Genomic DNA, 21,331 nt, shown 5'->3' on the forward strand with positions numbered 1-21,331 from the left:
GGTCTGAGCGAGCTCTTGCCTCTGAGGAGATGAAGTTTACCAACGTGGAGAAAGGTGGGAAACTAACAGAATGTTCTTGTTTGTATCTTGTACCGAAGTAAAGCCACTTTTCTTGTATGTTGTATGGGAGTTTTTCGATGATAGGCCTAATTCCTCTGGAGGTATCCAAGTACGACAAGCCTGCAAGATAGCCATCTTCCTTGGCAGCTTGTAGCTCTGCCAAGAGATCGGCTAACTCCCTGAGTCTCTGTGGATCCTTTGTTGTAACCTTTGGAAAGTTTTCTAGTTTGTTGAACAGAGCCTGTTCGACGGCCTCTGGTGAGCCGTATATTTCGTCGAGGCGCCCCCATGCCATGTGCAGTCCAGTAGCTGGATTCCTTATGTTGACTGTTTTTATTCGTCTAACCTGTTCTGCTGACTCTTTCCCCAGATACTTGGTGAGGAGGTCGAGTTCTTCTGCAGCGGACATGTCTAGATCGGCGATAGCATTTAGGAACGATGATTTCCAGGCCCAATAGTTCATTGGTTGGTCATCATATGTGGTGAGGCCTGACGTCACCAAGCGGTTGCGAGCAAGGTATTTGATGAGGTCTCCAGTGGATGCAGAATGGTCATGGCTAGCTCCATAAGATGTCCTGTGAACAGGCTGGTGCACAGGAGATGAGGGATCCTGTTTGAAGTTCTGTTGCAGACTTTTTCCACGAAGCTGAGGAGCTGGAAAGGAGTTAAGGGGCTGATTGAAACTCTGTTGTGGCGGTGCCCAACTGGTCTGAGAGGCCTGAGGAACCTGGTGTGGCATGATGCCGGCAGAAGTAGCAGCTTGCGTCTGACTTACATTGGGTGGATGAGGTGTTGAAGGGATAACATTGGTAGGTTGAAGATGTGGAGGAAGCGTTAGAGGAGCATCATGACTCCCTCTTTCGACAGATAAACCCCTGCTGCTTAGACTGGCTTGTGCCGACACGTAGGCGGCAACGCGCTGGTCTTTGACGGATTGGAGAACCAGGCTGTCAGCCTCACTGCGTACTTCAAAGCCCATATCTTGTAAACCAGCCACAAGAGTATTAGCCTCTGCTATGGCAGCATCCCTTTCTTTTTCAACATTTAATGCATCAAGATTGGCTTGAATACGTGCTTGCTCGACTTTAAGTTCAATTTCCCTTTGTGAATGTGCCGCTCTAGCTTGCGCTGCTTCGGCTTTAGCCTTTGCCTTGGCAATGGCCATGCTAATCTTTGAGCTGGAAGATGTACCAGATGAGCGACTGCTCCGTGAGCGTAGAGTCTCGGACTGGTTATCTCCATTTCCTTTTTTGCTGTTGCTACGTTGTGACATTGTTACTCACTGTGTTTTCAGTATCAGGAGAAGAAAGCTCATGTGAAGCTGTCTCGAAGCTGTAGTGTTAGCCGCTTATCTCCTGTTATTGAGTTGCTCCGTAGGATGGCAATCCTTGTGTCCCTCGTTAGCTGTATTGCCGTCTTTTCACTGTCATGGACTATGATCCACTCAGCTTAAACACTCCCAAGAAAACTCCCGGAGACGGATGATTCATTTCCACGAGGTTTACTGGGCAAATTGTGAAACTGCAACACAATACAAAATACAATGAAGCTAATAAACTAACTAGGCAACATTTAAAAATAAATGATAACTCAACGTTACACAACAAAATACTCACAGACGTTGCCTGAGCAGAAAGGGGAAAAAGGAAAGCGAGGAGAGAAAAGCCGACGACCAAGTGACCATCTCCGATCACCGCATGGCAGCTTTCCTACTTCCGGTCTTTTTTCCGAATGCACTAGTGGGTGCTACGGCCACGAAAATTACATGAACAAAGCTGAACAGCCGAAACAACCGACACCCCAAATGCAATATAAAAATATACTTTCGAGCGGCATGACAAACACACTCTCTAACACACACACACTCTCTAACACACTCTCTAACACACTCACACTCTCTAACACACTCACACTCTCTCTAACACACTCACACTCTCTAACACACTCTCTAACACACTCACACTCTCACACACACACACACACACACACACTCTCTAACACACTCTCTAACACACAGACACACACTCTAACACACACACACTCTCTAACACACACACACACTCTAACTAACTAACACACACACACACTCTAACACACACACACACACACACACACACACACACACTCTCTAACACACACACACACTCTCTAACTAACTAGCTAACACACACACTCTCTAACACACACACACTCTAACACACACACACACACACTCTAACTAACTAACACACACACTCTAACACACGCACACACACACTCTCTCTCTCTAACTAACTAGCTAACACACACGCACACTCTCTAACTAGCTAACACACACACGCGTGCACACTCTCTAACTAGCTAACACACACACGCGCACACTCTCTAACTAGCTAACACACTAACTAGCTAACACACGCACTCTCTAACACACTAACTAGCTAACACACGCACTCTCTAACACACTAACTAGCTAACACACGCACTCTCTAACTAGCTAACACACACGCGCGCCCGCACTCTCTAACTAGCTAACACACACGCGCGCGCGCACTCTCTAACTAGCTAACACACACACTCTCTAACACACTAACTAGCTAACACACACACTCTCTAACACACTAACTAGCTAACACACACTCTCTCTAACACACTAACTAGCTAACACACACACTCTCTAACACGCTAACACACACGCGCGCGCGCACTCTCTAACTAGCTAACACACACGCGCGCGCACTCTCTAACTAGCTAACACACACGCACGCGCACTCTCTAACACACACACACACGCGCGCGCACTCTCTAACACACACTATGGCGTCAGAATCGTTTCATATTACTTGCGCAACTATCAACTGAACGCGTCACACCCGCGTGCTTTGACGCCTGTGCAGCACACAGCGCCTGACGTGTAATGTAGTTTCCTCATTGACTTATAATGGTCACGCGTTCACGCGCACGTTCACGCGTGATGGCTGCTGCACGCCTGTGATCACATTACGCGGAGTAACTACGCGTAACATTCATGCGTTTTTTAGCGAACGCACGCATTAACGCTCGCATGAAGATAATTGAACATTTTTGTCAGGCGCTCACATGTACGCGGAAACGACGTGCGCAGACTGTCACGCGTAACAAGAAGCTGCGTACATATGAAGCAGCGTGCGCACGTCTGTCTCTCACTGTTTGACAAATGTTGTTACGCGTTCACACGTACGTGCGGTCGCAGATTTTGATGCTGCGCGGCCGGAAGTTGATCTGCTGTGCGCGCACCAAACGTGTAACATGAGCGTGTAATGTAGTTGTTCTGTGTTCCATTTTCATCCAGTAGATGGTGCAATCGATCCAATGCGAGATACAAACATGGGTGGATGACGGGACATGGCAGTTTTGCTGTCTTCAGAGTCGAGATAAATAAGAGATTCTTTCTTAGATGAGTGAGAACCAGTGTTGGGCAAGTTACTTCAAAAGCGTAATGCATTATTTATTACTTGTTACCAGGGCTGGACTGGCCATCGGGCATATCGGGCATTTGCCCGAAGGGCCGATGGCGATTTTGGGCCGAGCCTTTTTTTTAAATGTTTTTTACTAATGGTATTAGTGTTATTAATGGTATTAGTCATGATACATATTCAGTGTTTCCCACACATTGAATGGACTTAACTAGCGGCTCTAATAATAGGCCTAAACAGGAGGGCAGCAGCGCTTATTATAAGGGGAAATCCTCGCGGCTGGTTTGGTTCATCAACGTTCTGTTTACCCCCGTCGCCATGGCAAGGCGTCCACCCCGCCGACCCCCCTTTAGCTGCGCGAGTTTGACAGTGCGTGCGCGTATGTCAAAACCAAAACACCAAGGAAGGCTGAGGAATAGTCACCCACTTAATTTAATAATAATAATAGTCATAATAAACTAATAGTATAAAGCAGCCATCCCCAACCGTGCGGACCCAGTGACTAACTAATAACCTGCCATAAGGTGAAATAAAGAGTCGGTGAAGTTGAAAATATATTCACAGATTCGGGATCAATACATCTGAAGTGAAACGTTTTCAAACACAAATGATGCCTCTTCCCCACCGTAATATCAAAGACTACGAGCTACAAGCACCAAAACACAGATTTTTTTACAAAAATCAGCTGTCCTCCGAGCTGAACGGAGAACATTGATCTATATGCGCAGTGACAGCCGGGCGAGTGCGCAGGGACCGTCTGCAAATTACAAGACAAAAGCAAGACGCTGCAAACAAGAGGAAAACAATATTGTATAACAGTGTTATACAATATTGTTTTCCTCTAGTGCGCCACTAGTGCTGTTGTTTTTTGTTGTTGATCAAAATATTCTCCAGGGGCATTCAAATAAATAAATCGTTGATATTGGACTTATTTTCTTTCAAGCGTACATTTGTATCTGTCCCTCAACACAGGCTATGACTACTACTACTATCTGCTACTACAACCAACCTGGACATAATTTGGCCCTCAGTGAAAACTAATTGGGGAACCCTGGAAGGCTCAGCACTGTGTTTTAGTCATTTTTCTTTTCATCTTTTCTTGAATGCTTAAACTCCTCAACCCCATTTAGTATGTCAACATTTTGTATTAGTACCAGCAGTTTGTAAGAAATTGGTCAGTGATTAATGTCATATTTTGGTTCTCAAAATTCACCAAATCGATGCATTAAAATTAAATCTATTAAAAATATTCTCCCGGGGGGACATGCCCCTGGACCCCCCTACAAGATCACAAGCCCCCCACGATAGAATCCTGTGGGAAACACTGCTATTGGTACACAAAACTGGTAGATCGGCCCCTTAGTCATGATTGATTCTGGGCTGGACCAATTACAGCCGAGGGGCGATGCCCGACAGTGTACAAGCATTGTCACACAAAAAAATGTTTTCATTCATAGGCTTCATTGTCTTTCCATCGATACCTGGTGGGCCGGTCTCGGCTGAAAATGCCCGGGCCGATTTTTGGTCCCAGTCCAGCCCTGCATGTTACTGTCATTTCAAAGTAATTAGTTACATTACAATATTACTGTCTTTGAATTGTAAGGCATTACACTGCTTTTACATTACTTTTGCATTACTTTTCGCCAAAATAAAAGGAAATATGGATTTTTTGTTCTCAATAGATCTGCTTGTGTTCAATGCAGCTCATTACACAGCAGGATGTGATGTTTTTCGCTTCAAAATAAAAGAACAAAAAACGGAAAACATGTACTGTATCTAGGCTACTAACTTTGTGTCTGTGTTTTTCAATTAGCCTAAATCTAATAATAATATTGTATAACATGTCTATATAGACCCCAGCTAGCAAAAGTTATGTGTGTAATTTAAAATGTGTTTTCAATTAAAGCAAGCTCTGTAAGAGCGAGGAGCTGTTTAAAGGCAAGAAAGTGCTTGGAGACTGTAAAGGGCATTTAAAACAATATTTATTCACAGAAATGATAAAAGGGGGTGTGGGGGGGAGGGGTCCGTAATTGTGGTAGCTTGGCAACACCGATCCTCCACGACCACCGCTGGTCTTCCACTTGCACACTGTCCTCTGCCGGGCACAGACTCGGAAGCTGTGAGGGAAACAAGATGGCAGTCACTGCACTTTTACACCCAATACATGCACGCCACTTCATTTACGTCCTAAGATTGTTACTCACACGATGGGGCAGAGTATCAACTGTTCACCGTCACCTCTGGCACACGCTTCTCTCGGACTAGGCCAGGCGTACTCAAATACAAATCCTCAAGGGCCACAAAGATGTTTTTCAATGACTCAAAGGTCCATTTATTGAGGTCGGTCAGGCCACATGTCATATACTGTATTTAGTGCATTTGTTTTTGTTGGTCTTACCTCTGAATTTTGAGGATATGTTTCTTCATAATGTGTATGCTTTGTCTCATAATGCCGTTTTCAAATTGGAAATCTTCATCACAGATAGTCTCCTGGCATATTAAGCACATGGGTCTTGTGCTGGTTGGAGGAAGAATGAATGCAAACTTTTCAGTCCATTCTTCTTTAAATTGGCGATTTTCACTGTCCACCTTTCTTTAGGCAGAGAACTTGGAACACGCCACTTTCATGTAATCTTTTCCCGTCTATGCTATCTGTCTGCTCCTACTGGCAAAGTGGCAACATGCGAACCGCTTCAAAAACGAAAGTGAAACTTAAAAATGTTCGCAGCGCGACCCAATAACAGGCTGTCTGTTGGCATGGAGACAAGTCCCGATACACGTGTTGACCCAACCAAAACACAAATAGTGGTATAGTAGTATTGAGTACCGCTGGACTAGGCTATATTTCCTTTCCTTTGTGGTCCTCATAACTGCTGCTGTCTGTGGCAGGAGGCTACGTTACGTTACACAGTTGAACCCGAGAGGAGGGGCCCAGTTTCAATGTTTTGTTTACACTGCAACAAGCAATACTCCAGACTCTACTTTAAAACTTACACAACACAAATTACCTATGTATTTATATAGTACTCACCATCTTTCCCACTCTCCTTTCTCCTTCTTCTTTTTCTTCTTCTTCTTTTAAATTTCCGGTCCGGCAGGCAAAGTATGGCTCGCTGCTGCCTCCCCTGGTTGACTTAAATGAAAAGGCCAACTACATTACACGCTCATGTTACACGTTTGGTGCGCGCACAGCAGATCAGCTTCCGGCCGCGCAGCATCAGAATCTGCGACCGCAGGTGCGTGTGAACGCGTAACAACATTTGTCAAACAGTGAGAGACAGACGTGCGCACGCTGCTTCATATGTACGCAGCTTCTTGTTACGCGTGACATACAACCTGCGCACGACAACGCACGCACGCACGCACGCACGCACGCATAACAAATAACCATGCGTTCACACACACGCTGCTGCGCGTCTTTCTAAGTGTTTTGACATCGATTTACCTTCATACACACACACACACACGCGCGCACTCTCTAACACACACACACACACACGCGCACTCTCCAACACACACACGCGCGCACTCTCCAACACACACACACACACACACACTCTCCAACACACACGCACACGCGCACACGCACACGCACACACTCTCCAACACACACGCACGCGCATATCTCCAACACGCACGCGCACGCGCATATCTCCAACACGCACGCGCACACACACACACACACACACACACACACACACACCACTTTTTCTTAACATTTTATTGGTTTCCAAAAAAAAAGAGAAATGAATAAAAAAAAATAAAGTAATTTCCTCCATAACAATTTCAAATGTCGAAAGAACTGGACGATTAAAACCGAGGAAGATTCAACAAGGGGACGGGCGGTCACAGTGACACCTGGCGCCCTCCCTGCTCCCCTTTCTTGGCCAGCGAAGGAGTCGGGGAGAAGCTGCTTTTAATACAATAGATAAAGCGACAGGAAAGCAGGAAAAGATGGGACGACGAGCAACAATCCTCCCACCAAAAAAAAAAAAACTTTAACCTTGGCAACTTCACGACTAACCATTACGTCTGAAGAGTGAGATGACAAACTCAAGTTTCATGAAATTATCTTTTATTCACATGAAGTTAAATCTAAATCCCTTTTTAGTTGAAGTCAAATTGTAGTGGCCGTCTCCATTCTAGAGCGGACCTCTTTGAAATAAGGCATCTGTAGTGCTGCCAACTGAAACAACCAGGAGGGTCTTACGTGTATTTAGCCATAAAAAAGAAAAGTGCGCTCTGAACAAGGCTGCCATCAGCATCGTCATGAACGTTAATGCGAGGGCAGCGGTAGACAGGATGTTACTCTCTCTGCTTTTTCTCAGTACAACCTCTGTCAAAGACGAGAACAGGGCCATATTCAAACAGATGTGCTTACAGTATAATGGCAGCAGGTGGATCACAGGATAAATACCAGGCGAGTATGTGTGTGTGTGTGTGTGTGTGTGTGTGTGTATGGGGTAATAGCCTAAGAGCAGCGGTAACAGTGATATGTTCTGAAGGCTGAGGGGGGAAGAGGCAGCAGAGGGTGATCACTAGCAGGAGGGTGGGTGAAAGTAAGGGACGCGTGCGTCCTGATTGGCCGTTTATGTGAAGGTAAGCCCCGCCTCATTGTAGACTTTGAAGACCTTCTCGATGGCGTTGACGTAGGCGGCCGTCCGAAGGTCCAGACCCAGGTTGTACTTGCTTGCCGTGCGCATGATTTGCTAGAAAGGCAGAAGAGAGCGTGTTATATAATGCTGGTTAAAGAAAAGGATAGAGCTGCACAAGGGCCATCAACAACCGACAACCATCTTTCATGGTTCCTTCCAGATCGACAATTATTAACAAAGTACATTCATTTTAAAATTTGAATTTAAAAACACCTTTTTGTCAATAATTCCTAATGAATCATTTCACATGATTGAGATATAAAAGTGGCATAAAATTGATCCATTAAAATAATGAAATGATAAAGAAATTGAAACTTTAACTATGGCTTCAGTTTGTTGGAAGCTAATGTCTTCTTGCTACCTTGACGACCTTAAATCTTTACAAAAGGCTTGGAGGTCTAGAAATCACTCAAGGGCTGAATGTTTTGTCACAGATTGACTCCGTATCGTTAATGGTTGATAGAAATCTTGGTGGTTTACAGTGAGAGATAACAGAAAAAGTCAGAACCACTGCAATGACTGTACGTTTTAAAATTCCTGGAAGTGTTTCATCTGGAGACTGCTCACTAAAACAGGTTGGACGGCGTTCTGTTATGCATGGTCACTTACCCGGGCAGATCTCTCCATGGTGTAGGCCAACCCAGAATGAACAATATCCTTCTCAGAGGCACCCTGCAAAGGAGGATTAATGTTAATCTCAGTTAATCTGAAGAAAGGACACTTTAAAAACAGTGTGCGTGCAAAGAGGGTGTGGGCAGGAGTGACCGATTCAATCTGATACCAATCAAGAGTGACAGCCTGTCGATCAAAAGGATTAAAAGGCTTGTTATTCTTTTGATTTGAGAATATTTGGGACAACGCCTACTTTCGTGTGACAAACAGTAGGAGTGTGTGTGTGTGTGTGTGTGTGTGTGTGCGCGCGCGCACTGGCCATATATGAGGTGTGGACAATGACATGGTGTGTTGTGATTCCATGTTACATTCTTTATGAATATGGGTTTCAACCATTCAACCGGTTATATTGCAAAGTATGTTTCTGTATCGTGTTTCAAATTCCTGCTCCATGTGCCCCCTTTTAATTTTGAGCACCTGCCCCTCCAAAGGTCTCTGCACAGCCCTGCTTTTAACTGTGACAGCGCCTTGCTTTGAGTGACGAGGTGGATGAGCTCGTTTTATTTGTTTGTGGAAGACGTTCAGATCAGGGTGTAAAACATTTCACGCCCTTACCAAACATTTTGATAACACGTTTTGCGTCATCAAAGTGACATGCCAAGTGCCATCCTATTTGTATTTATACCATTCAGACCCTCACAGCCTCTCACACTCAACCATTAAGCAGCAACATCACGGAAGCTCTCCGATTCACCAGATTCGGTAAGAATACATCTATTTGTCCTTCAAATTTTTGTTGACCGAATTGTTATTTCAACATATATTTATCAAAAACAAATTAATCTTGCATTAAAAAAAAAAAGACATGAGCAGTCTTGTCAGTGACGTAAAACAGCCAGTGAGCTAAGGATTGAAGATGAAAGTAGTCCATGATTGTTGTAGACTTCATCATGTAAACTTTTACAAAGTAGTGTCAAAAAGACCTACTTCAGGAAGCATGACCAACCACCAAGCATGCACTGAAAGCCTAAAAAGCCTTGAAGAGTTAAACTTAATGTTTTCAGCTCGTGCCTTCAAGAAGCAGCTGTGGTATCCACCTTCCCACTGAGAAATCACCTCACAGGACGACAAATACAAGGTACAACATCACAGCCATAGAGGATGGACCTACACAGTCCAGCTGTAGTTAACAGTCTCATATTTTAGACTATAAGAGACAAGATTTGAAGACCTAAATATTGAGACTTTAATTGGAAAAGCTGCAGAACATTTAGCAGTTATTATGAAGTTTAATTGAAACTGGTTCATGATCAGAATAATATCAGGATTTTTACTCTTCGTGTAAACATGAGCACACACACACACACACACACACACACACACACACACACACACACACACACACACACACACACACACACACACACACACACACACACACACACACACACACACACACACACACGTTTAGTATAAAAAATAAACCGATGAGAAACACTCTTTTTCTTAACATTTTATTGGTTTCCAAAAAAAAGAGAAATGAATAAAAAAAAATTAAAGTAATTTCCTCCATAACAATTTCAAATGTCGAAGAACTGGACAATTAAAACCGAGGAAGATTCAGCAAGGGGACGGGCGGTCACAGTGACACCTGGCGCCCTCCCTGCTCCCCTTTCTTGGCCAGCGAAGGAGTCGGGGAGAAGCTGCTTTTAATACAATAGATAAAGCAACAGGAAAGCAGGAAAAGATGGGGGGACGAGCAACAATCCTCCCACCAAAAAAAAAAAACCTTTAACCTTGGCAACTTCACGACTAACCATTACGTCTGAAGAGTGAGATGACAAACTCAAGATTCATGAAATTATCTTTTATTCACATGAAGTTAAATCTAAATCCCTTTTTAGTTAAAAATGTACATTTAAAGACAGCTCTTAAATGTTATTATCCGTAAGCAGTGTGCCACGTAAAACCGAAATCAGTTGAGCACACACGGTAGCAGTATGAATTATGACACATAACTCCCAACATACACGCCAACACACAAAAGGTAGCCAGTAAGACTTTCTTTTGCCTCCTTGGTGGTTGGACAAATTTAATTAGCATCCTGCTGACTCAACTTTTAATTGAAGAGAGTTGTCTTTAAATCTAAGTGATCACAATGGAAAACAGGTGTAATGCAGGAAACAAATGTATTGACAAATAAATAAAAGTAATGATGAAAAGATACACTTGTGATGCTAATGAACTTTTGTCTATTCACATTCTTGTCAGGCTGGCAGAGATGGAGGCAAAGCTCCGAGTAATAATTGATGACCGAATTGAGAAGTTGGTCCTTCCATCAGGAATCCCGTCCAATGTGGAGGACCTCCAAACTATTGTGAAGGAGAACTTTGAAATTCCTTATGAGTTCAGTCTTCAGTATTTGGATTCCGAATTTCAGGATTACTTTACTCTTCGTCAAAGTGACCAAGTTAAAGACAAAGACACCATAAAGGTTGTTCACGCTGCCCCGAATGTTTCAAACTTGCGTCCACAATTTGAACATTTGGACATTTCCGGTGGTCAACAGTCAAGTGACGATGACTCTGCATCTTATGCAGAGTCATCGTCAGTTCCTCATCGTCAGTTCCTCATTCCAGAGTTTGGAGATGAAACTGAGAGGCACCTTAAAAGAGCCACTGAAGCCTACACGAGGAATGGAACACTTATGGCTTATGACTTGAATGTCAAGACAGACATACTTGAGAAGCTGGCTGAAACTATATATAGAGCCGATCCATCACCTGCAGAGATAGGTGATGTGGTTAAGGCACTTCTTGGTAAATATCCTTGCCTCAAGCAACTCATTTACTCCTTTGGCTGGAAACAAGGCCTAAACAACAAGATCAAAAAACTCAGAGGCCCTGAGGACCAGAAGTCTGCAAAGAATGTAAAAAAGCCTTGAAAGGGAGAGGTAAACTTCCTCCCCCCTTACCCGGCAGGAGAGGATGAACAAAGTCAAGAACAAGAGAGGATTCAAAAGTGAACAGGCTAAATGAGCAACTAGCTAAAAAAAAGTGATTTTGTAAGTGATGTGAAGTCACTGTCACGGTCATCAAGGCTTTGTTAAATGAGTGTCGGTGACAAAAAAAATTGTCACTGACACTCCCCCCCCCCCCTTCCTATACATTTATTGTAGTTCCTCCTCTTGGTGTTTTCTATATTGCTTTGGTATTGTGTCACAAGGATTAACAATGTAATAATGGATCTTCTTGGATTGAGTCTCACTCTAGTCCGTCTGCAGGTAATGTAGGAATGAAGAGCGGTCTTGTACTCACTGAGCAGGTGGTAGTTTGAGTCTCTCTCATATTTGAAGGTCAGTCTTCCATAGCTGACATGGTTGAGATTCTTCAGCCACTCAAAATAAGACACCGTCACACCGCCAGCATTCAGGTACATGTCCTGCAGGACCAAATATCACAAACTCACACATCCGACTGTTTGGTACTCACTCCTCTGTTTTCATTTGGGAAGAATATTACTGGAATAAAATGTTGATTAAATGCTTTTGGTGAATTATTATTTTGATAAGCTTGAGTTTATGTGTGAAAGCGTGCAAAAGACCACCAAATATAAAAATCTGTTGTTTACACAATAAAGGCTGGATTATTCACATCAACTCTTGCTTTTTGTTTATTATATTTATATTTAAATACAGTACATTGTGATGTTTTTGCTGAAACATTAAATAGGGATAACTATGTGATAATCACAATGAAAAGTTAAACTGCTCCATCAGGACTGGATGGCTGTGTTTTTATCAGAATGGGTTAACCTGTTGGAAAACGAAACTGAAGTATGTGATACTGTGTTATGCCAACTTCAAACCAGTGAGACAAGTTTGGACAAAAAAGAAAAAGAAAAGCGAAATTAAAAATGGGTCTGTAGAAATGTTGCATGGTTGCATCTAACCTCAGGATCATTTTGACATTTCAGAAACCAGTTCATTCATTTGAACCGACCAGACGGAAACAATAAAATACATTATTGGGAGTTTTGAATTGTTTCAAAATCAGCCTCTAGTCTGAATGTAGAAAAGTGTTTCCAACATGGTAGTTTGCATTCGTGTGTGCATGCGTCGTTTGTGCTTACAGGAATAACCATGATGTTGTTCTCTAGGAAGATCTTGTCCGCGTCTGGAGTGGTGGGACCATTGGCACCTTCAGCAATGATCTGAAAGGAGGCAAAACACACACAAAATAAACACACATGTCACATGACCACAAATGAATACTTAAAGCACAGCACCTCAGGAAAATCAAAGTGTTAACCTTGGCCTTCATCTTGGGGGCGTTGACACGCGTGAGCTGCTTTTCTCCGGCCGCAGGGATCAAGATGTGGCAGTCGGCCTCCAAAATGTTGCCTTTTGTAGGGTTTGGCTCCTGGGAAGCCCACAATGGCATCTTGGGTTATGTTTAGGTGTCATTTTGTATGAATTTTGCTCGTCCAGAAATGAAGTTAATAAGCTCCAGTAAAAGCCTCTCACACTCAACCATTTAGTGACTTCAGTTTGTTGAAGGCTGGAGGACGGACAGTGGGATTGGGCCATAGTGTTGTATGTCAGGGCTGTCAAGATAGCATTTCAACCTGTTGACACGCTCACACACCACCGAGTATTTCAGGGAAATTACCAGGAGAGCGCCACCTATTCTTTTAACTAAGACGTTCAGATCAGGGTGTAAAACATTTCACACCCTTACCGAAACATATCTCTCTAACACACTCTCTAACACACACACACACACACACACACTCTCTAACACACTCTCTAACACACTCACACTCTCTAACACACTCACACTCTCTAACACACTCTCTAACACACACACACTCTCTAACACACTCACACTCTCTAACACACTCTCTAACACACTCTCTAACACACACACACACACACACACACACACACTCTAACACACTCTCTAACACACTCTCTAACACACACACTCTCTAACACACTCACACTCTCTAACACACTCACACTCTCTCTAACACACTCACTCTCTCTAACACACTCTCTAACACACTCACACTCTCTAACACAGACACACACACTCTCTAACACACTCTCTAACACACACACACACACTCTAACACACACACACACACACACACACACTCTCTAACACACACACACACACACACTCTCTAACTAACTAGCTAACACACACACTCTCTAACACACACAAACTCTAACACACACACACACACACACTCTAACTAACTAACACACACACTAACACACACACACACACTCTCTCTCTAACTAATTAACTAGCTAACACACACGCACACTCTCTAACTAGCTAACACACACGCGCGCACACTCTCTAACTAGCTAACACACACACGCGCATACTCTCTAACTAGCTAACACACTAACTAGCTAAAACACGCACTCTCTAACTAGCTAACACACACGCGCGCGCGCACTGTCTAACTAGCTAACACACACACTCTCTAACACACTAACTAGCTAACACACACACTCTCTAACACACTAACTAGCTAACACACACTCTCTAACTAGCTAACACACACGCGCGCACTCTCTAACTAGCTAACACACACGCACGCGCACTCTCTAACACACACACACGCGCGCACTCTCTAACACACAAACACACACGCGCGCACTCTCTAACACACACACGCACTCTCCAACACACACACGCGCACTCTCCAACACACACACACACACTCTCCAACACACACGCACACGCGCACACGCACACACTCTCCAACACACACACACACACTCTCCAACACACACACACACGCGCACTCTCCAACACACACACACACGCACACGCACTCACCAACGCACACGCACACGCACTCTCCAACGCACACGCACTCTCCAACGCACACGCACTCTCCAACGCGCGCGCGCGCGCGCACACACACACACACACACACACACGCACACACTCTCCAACACACACACGCGCACTCTCCAACACACACACACACACTCTCCAACACACACGCACACGCGCACACGCACACACTCTCCAACACACACACACACACTCTCCAACACACACACACACGCGCACTCTCCAACACACACACACACGCACACGCACTCACCAACGCACACGCACACGCACTCTCCAACGCACACGCACTCTCCAACGCACACGCACTCTCCAACGCGCGCGCGCGCGCGCACACACACACACACACACACACACACACACACACACACACACACACACACACACACACACACGAGAAACACTTTTTCTTAACATTTTATTGGTTTCCAAAAAAAAAGAGAAATGAATAAAAAAAAATAAAGTAATTTCCTCCATAACAATTTCAAATGTCGAAGAACTGGACGATTAAAACTGAGGAAGATTCAACAAGGGGACGGGCGGTCACAGTGACACCTGGCACCCTCCCTGCTCCCCTTTCTTGGCCAGCGAAGGAGTCGGGGAGAAGCTGCTTTTAATACAATAGATAAAGCGACAGGAAAGCAGGAAACGATGGGGGGACGAGCAACAATCCTCCCACCAAAAAAAAAAAAACTTTAACCTTGGCAACTTCACGACTAACCATTACGTCTGAAGAGTGAGATGACAAACTCAAGATTCATGAAATTATCTTTTATTCACATGAAGTTAAATCTAAATCCCTTTTTAGTTGAAGTCAAATTGTAGTGGCCGTCTCCATTCTAGAGCGGACCTCTTTCTGAAATAAGGCATCTGTAGTGCTGCCAACTGAAACAACCAGGAGGGTCTTACGTGTATTTAGCCATAAAAAAGAAACGTGCGCTCTGAACAAGGCTGCCATCAGCATCGTCATGAACGTTAATGCGAGGGCAGCGGTAGACAGGATGTTACTCTCTCTGCTTTTTCTCAATACAACCTCTGTCAAAGACGAGAACAGGGCCATATTCAAACAGATGTGGTTACAGTATAATGGCAGCAGGTGGATCACAGGATAAATACCAGGCTAGTATGTGTGTGTGTGTGTGTGTGTGTGTGTGTGTGTGTGTGGGGTAATAGCCAAAGAGCAGCGGTAACAGTGATATGTTCTGAAGGCTGAGGGGGGAAGAGGCAGCAGAGGGTGATCACTAGCAGGAGGGTGGGTGAAAGTAAGGGACGCGTGCGTCCTGATTGGCCGTTTATGTGAAGGTAAGCCCCGCCTCGTTGTAGACTTTGAAGACCTTCTCGATGGCGTTGACGTAGGCGGCCGTCCGAAGGTCCAGACCCAGGTTGTACTTGCTTGCCGTGCGCATGATTTGCTAGAAAGGCAGAAGAGAGCGTGTTATATAATGCTGGTTAAAGAAAAGGATAGAGCTGCACAAGGGCCATCAACAACCGACAACCATCTTTCATGGTTCTTTCCAGATCGACAATTATTAACAAAGTACATTCATTTTAAAATTTGATTTTAAAAATCACCTTTTTGTCAATAATTCCTAATGAATCAGTTCACATGATCGGGACATAAAAGTGGCAGAAAATTGATCCATTAAAACAATGAAATGATAAAGAAATTGAAACCTTAACTAATGTCTTCTTGCTACCTTGACGACCTTAAATCTTTACAAAAGGCTTGGAGGTCTTGAAATCACTCAAGGGCTGAATGTTTTGTCACAGATTGACTCCGTATCGTTAATGGTTGATAAAAATCTTGGTGGTTTACAGTGAGAGATAACAGAAAAAGTCAGAACCACTGCAATGAGCGTACGTTTTAAAATTCCTGGAAGTGTTTCATCTGGAGACTGCTCGCTAAAACAGGTTGGACGGCGTTCCGTTATGCATGGTCACTTACCCGGGCAGATCTCTCCATGGTGTAGGCCAACCCGGAGTGAACAATATCCTTCTCAGAGGCACCCTGCAAAGGAGGATTAATGTTTGTCTCAGTTAATCTGAATAAAGGACACTTTAAAAACAGTGTGTGTGCAAAACAATGTGTGCGTGTGTGTATTTTACTCACAGCTACTCGGGCCTGGAAGTCAGCGGTCGGTACAACAGGGATGGGTCCCCCCTGCTTGCCAAACTTCCTCTCTAAACTTTCCTGCACAGACACTGAAAAAGGGAAAAGGAGAAATTAAAGAGACATATTTTTCCACTACTTAATGATCACATTTGTGTATTTGATAGGGACAGAGCATGTTTATGAACATCTTGAGTCATTAAAGCCCCAGTCAGCAACATTTTTTTGATCATAATCACCGAAACCGACACTATGCTACGATAGAACAAGATAAATCATCCGGTTTTAGAAAAAAAAAAAGCACACCTCTACGTGCCCGTAGAGCCTGTTTGTTTTGCAAAATATCAACAAGGCCCTCCTCGGGTCCTCCTGTCCAATCAGCACGCAGCAGCCCTGCTGCTTTTTTCGTGCACACACAGAGCCCCTCTGCTCTCGGGTCGTACCACTATCACAGGGGGGAGGCGGAGGGAAGTAGGAACAAGCTTCTAATCCCCCGGTTAAAAACCGAAACGAGGAGGTCGATAACAACCAAGGCAAAGAAAACACCGGTGGAAAATAAGGAAATAAAAGAGAGATTGCGACGGGGCCCGTGATTAAACAGTCAACATCAGACCCGTGTTTCAAAGGTGGCGTGATCTAAGGGATTTCAAAGGGCACGGAGTCGAGGGGAAGGAGCTCGGTGGTCGTGGGGGAGGAGCTCGGTGGTCGTGGGGGAGGAGCTCGGTTGTCGTGGGGGAGGAGCTCAGTGGTCGTGGGGGAGGAGCTCGGTGGTCGTGGGGGAGGAGCTCGGTGGTCGTGGGGGAGGAGCTCGGTGGTCGTGGGGGAGGAGCTTCATGGTCGTGGGGGAGGAGCGTGAGAGTTGTAAACATTCAAAATCTGACAGAGTGCCCTCGGTCCGCCGGACTTGCCGACTGGGATTTAAACATCAGTGAGCAAGTATGCTAATTTACATCCGCAGTCCCTAGGCAGGTAACAAAAACAAACGTTACAAGTGGACATGGGTCAGTACGAAAAGTTTAGTCCCGATTATTCTGGCCAGAATATTTACGATTCACATTAATATCCCGATAACTATCAAAATATGCTTAAAACTTGAAATGGCACTAAAACGCAATGGTATCCCATTACATTTGGTCAAGAAACATATTTATACTGCAACACATCTTTTAGTGAAAAACAAATCTGTGATTATCCGTGATATAAAAAAGAAACTTACATCATCCCAGCCCTAGATCAAATATATAATCCACAAGTAGAAAAAACAAAAACACATGAACAATGAAAACAATTATCTGTGCTCATCAATCCAGTTTTAAAACTTGGCCTTCTTTAATAGTTGGGCATGCCTTTACATGGTGATAATAGCTGTGGCATTATATTATTGGCTGTATGTGAACAAGGCAGAGAGTATAAATAAAAAGGGAAAAGCTCTTCACATCAGCCGACACTGGGTTGATTGACACAATTTGATGGGGAAAGTGCTCTAAAATTGCTTGGATTTCATAGGACCCTAAAACATCACGGCAAGTCTGAATACTGAATGTGTTGTACCATTCATCAGTGGTATGGTCATTTACAAATGTAACATTTTCTTTTTTGTTGTCTGATACAGATGCCTGCTCTTCCTATACAATACCCCCAAGGACTCGGCGAAAACAAAAGGGACGAACACAGATCAAAGTTACTGGATGTCAATAAAGATTTTCTCTTTTATGATGAACGTAACGGGGAGAAATTGAACCTCGTCTTCCGTAGCACATTAGTGAGAGAATGGCTGGACGTGATAAGGAGAACGTATCCTGACCTCGAGGAAACTCAAATTTGAGTCTGAAGAAGGTACTATAACTTTTAAGTCTTCTGTGAAAGTTCTGGCAAAGCACTAAGGGAGACATTTGAGAGAGATTTTGAAGAGATGAAACAAAATGTCCAGACACCGTCCCTGGAAACCACCCCACAGCGCAGGAAATACAAGGTACAACATCACAGCAGAATATTGAATGTGTTGTACCATTCATCATAGCCATGGTCATTCACAAATAAAAATTGTTCTTTTTTTTTTTTATATCTGATACAGATGCCTGCTCCTCCTGAAAGATGTCTCACAAGACTCCGCAAAGGAAAAAGAAAAGATATACTGCAAGACAACAAAGACGTTCTTTTTTATGATAAACGTAACGGGAAGAAATTCAACCTGGTCTTCTATAGCACATTAGTGAGAGAATGGCTGGACGTAATGAAGAGAAAGTATCCTAACCTCAAGGAAACTCAACAGGACAATCTGATCAAACTTGACTACAAAGAAGGTACTATATCTTTTTATTGTTCTTTGGAAGTTCTGGTGCATGGCGAAGAACTAATGAAGAGGTTTGAGAAACGTTTTGAAGAGATGAAACAAAAAGCCCAGACACAGTCCGAAAGCAGCAGGATTTACTGGAATTAACTGTTGATTAAATGCTTTTGGTGAATTATTATTTTGATAAGCTTGAGTTAATGTGTGAAAGCGTGCAAAAGACCACCAAATATAAAAATCTGTTGTTTACACAATAAAGGCTGGATTATTCACATCAACTCTTGCTTTTTGTTTATTATTTGGGTTTTATATTTAAATACAGTACATTGTGATGTTTTTGCTGAAACATTAAATAGGTATAACTATGTGATAATCACAATGAAAAGTTAAACTGCTCCATCAGGACTGGATGTCTGTGTTTTTATCAGAATGGGTTAACCTGTTGAAAAACGAAACTGTGAAGTATGTGATACTGTGTTATGCCAACTTGAACCTACTACCAAAAGAAAAAGAAAAGCAAAATTAAAAATGTTTGTTCGTGCAGGAAACAATAACTCATAGTCAGACATTGATGAGTGATGATTCTAGACTCTTGGTTGCATCTGACCTCAGGTTCATTTTGACATTTCAGAAACCAGTTCATTCATTTGAACCGACCAGACAGAAACAATAAAATACATTATTGGGAGTTTTGAATTGTTTCAAAATCAGCCTCAAGTCTGAATGTAGAAAAGTGTTTCCAACGTGGTAGTGTGTGTGTGTGTGTGTGTGTGTGTGTGTGTGTGTGTGTCCGTATGCACTATGTATGTGTGTGTCAACATAGAACCGGTTCTGCCAGCAATATGTGTGTGTTTGTCTCTGGAGCAGGTTTGTGTGTTTTTACATTGAGGCCAATGGAAACTGATGACTGAAGTTTTTTATTTGAAGAAGTGAAAGAATTTTGATCTCGGTTAAGGTCAGATTATCCCACTATGGGGCCCGAGGGAATAAATGAGCTGTGGGCCCTATAGTGTGCACACAGAGCTGTCAGCTTGTTAGCTTTAGCTTAGCATATGTGGCCAGGTCAACGAAGAAGGAGACCGGACACAAAAATAACTTTTAGTAGGATCTTTAATACCCCGACTGCCCTCTAACGAACACAGCATTAATTCTCTAACTTTGAGACATTTGCTTGTAATCAAATGAAAAAACATAAAACAGATTCTTTCCTGTCTCTCATTAATTTCTTCTGATTGTCTCAGTACAAAACAGGCAAAACAAACCAAAAACAAAACAGAACAAACAACAGCAGTGGCCTATTCCTATGTAAACAGGAAATAAAATACATTAGCATGAATACATTTTTAAGCCACTCTCTTCATTTTATCAGACACACTTTACAGTACACATCAAGTTTTAACTCAGTAAACTTCATGAGTTAAATTAATAAACACCATGAATTAACTTTAATGTACATCTTTATATATATCTCTTCGCAAAACATGTTTTTACCGTGACCTTCACTGGACTTAGAGTACATTCAGAAAGCAAAATCATGTGCTCACTTACTCTAGCTTGTAGCTTAAGAGCCTCACCCTGCACCTGGATGCAGCTCACACGCACACACGGCTCTCTGCCTCCCCTCTACATGGGTAACAACACACAGCTTCGTAAATAACACTTTAACACAGAAAATGTAACTTTAACTAATATTTCAGTACACTATATGCCACTTACGCTGACCCGTGGTCGTCTAGGGCGGCTCCCGACACCCCGGAGACAGTACACAAACCCTCGACCGACGAGAAATAAACACGAAGTCTTCAGTCACACATATTCGTCAGACGGCTCAGTTACCGGTCCGCACTAACTCTTCACTCGGACACGTATTTCCTCTGTGATACACGGTTTTCACGACTCAAACTCTTCACACACTCTCACAGACAAGAAATACGCATCTCCGCCATTGTTTCCGTTAGGAAGACGACGGTTCGCGGGTGTTGTCACGTCTCGCGTGACTTTCTGGTTCTCACAGGATTCTCAACCTGTCTGGCCTTAAAGTGACAGTACACATTCTATTAGGGCTCAGCTAACACAAAAAACACAGTAACCCCTGTTCACTTGGCTACATTCTCCCCTGCTACAAGTCAACGTCCTCGGTGACTTCTGTACGCATAGCCCCTTTAAGTTGTGATGAATAAAAGACCATGCCAGCTAACACCTGAGACAGTAAATCTGGACTAAAGGACACTGCGTTGCATGCAGACCTGGGTAAGTTAAAAGGGTTTCTGTTCTTTCCAGCTGTTGTTCTC

At 43.5% G+C, this 21,331-nt stretch overlaps 2 protein-coding genes across 3 annotated transcripts in view; both read left to right on the top strand.

Moving 5' to 3' along the window:
• Positions 1-21,083, top strand: part of LOC311008452 (uncharacterized protein) — a gene marked incomplete at its 3' end in the record, with an annotated part of 39,505 nt that extends 18,422 nt beyond the window's left edge. The window contains exons 4-6 of the mRNA XM_084002143.1: positions 18,686-18,722; positions 18,825-19,053; positions 21,055-21,083. Coding sequence (XP_083858269.1) covers positions 18,686-18,722; positions 18,825-19,053; positions 21,055-21,083 — 295 coding nt within the window. The remainder of the gene's footprint in view (positions 1-18,685; positions 18,723-18,824; positions 19,054-21,054) is intronic.
• LOC311032694 (uncharacterized protein) overlaps positions 1-21,331 on the top strand; it is a 177,243-nt gene that overhangs the window by 22,814 nt on the left and 133,098 nt on the right. The window contains exons 1-2 of one of the 2 annotated variants that reach the window (XM_084039658.1): positions 9,448-9,523; positions 9,826-9,899. The exons of the other annotated variant lie outside the window; for it this stretch is intronic. The gene's annotated coding sequence lies outside the window, so the exon portion shown is untranslated. Of the gene's footprint in view, positions 1-9,447; positions 9,524-9,825; positions 9,900-21,331 lie in introns of those variants that run through there. 2 annotated transcript variants of the gene reach the window in all.

Source organism: Eutrigla gurnardus (assembly GCF_963514095.1).
Source record: "Eutrigla gurnardus genome assembly, chromosome: 22".
NCBI classification, from domain to species: Eukaryota; Metazoa; Chordata; class Actinopteri; order Perciformes; family Triglidae; genus Eutrigla; species Eutrigla gurnardus.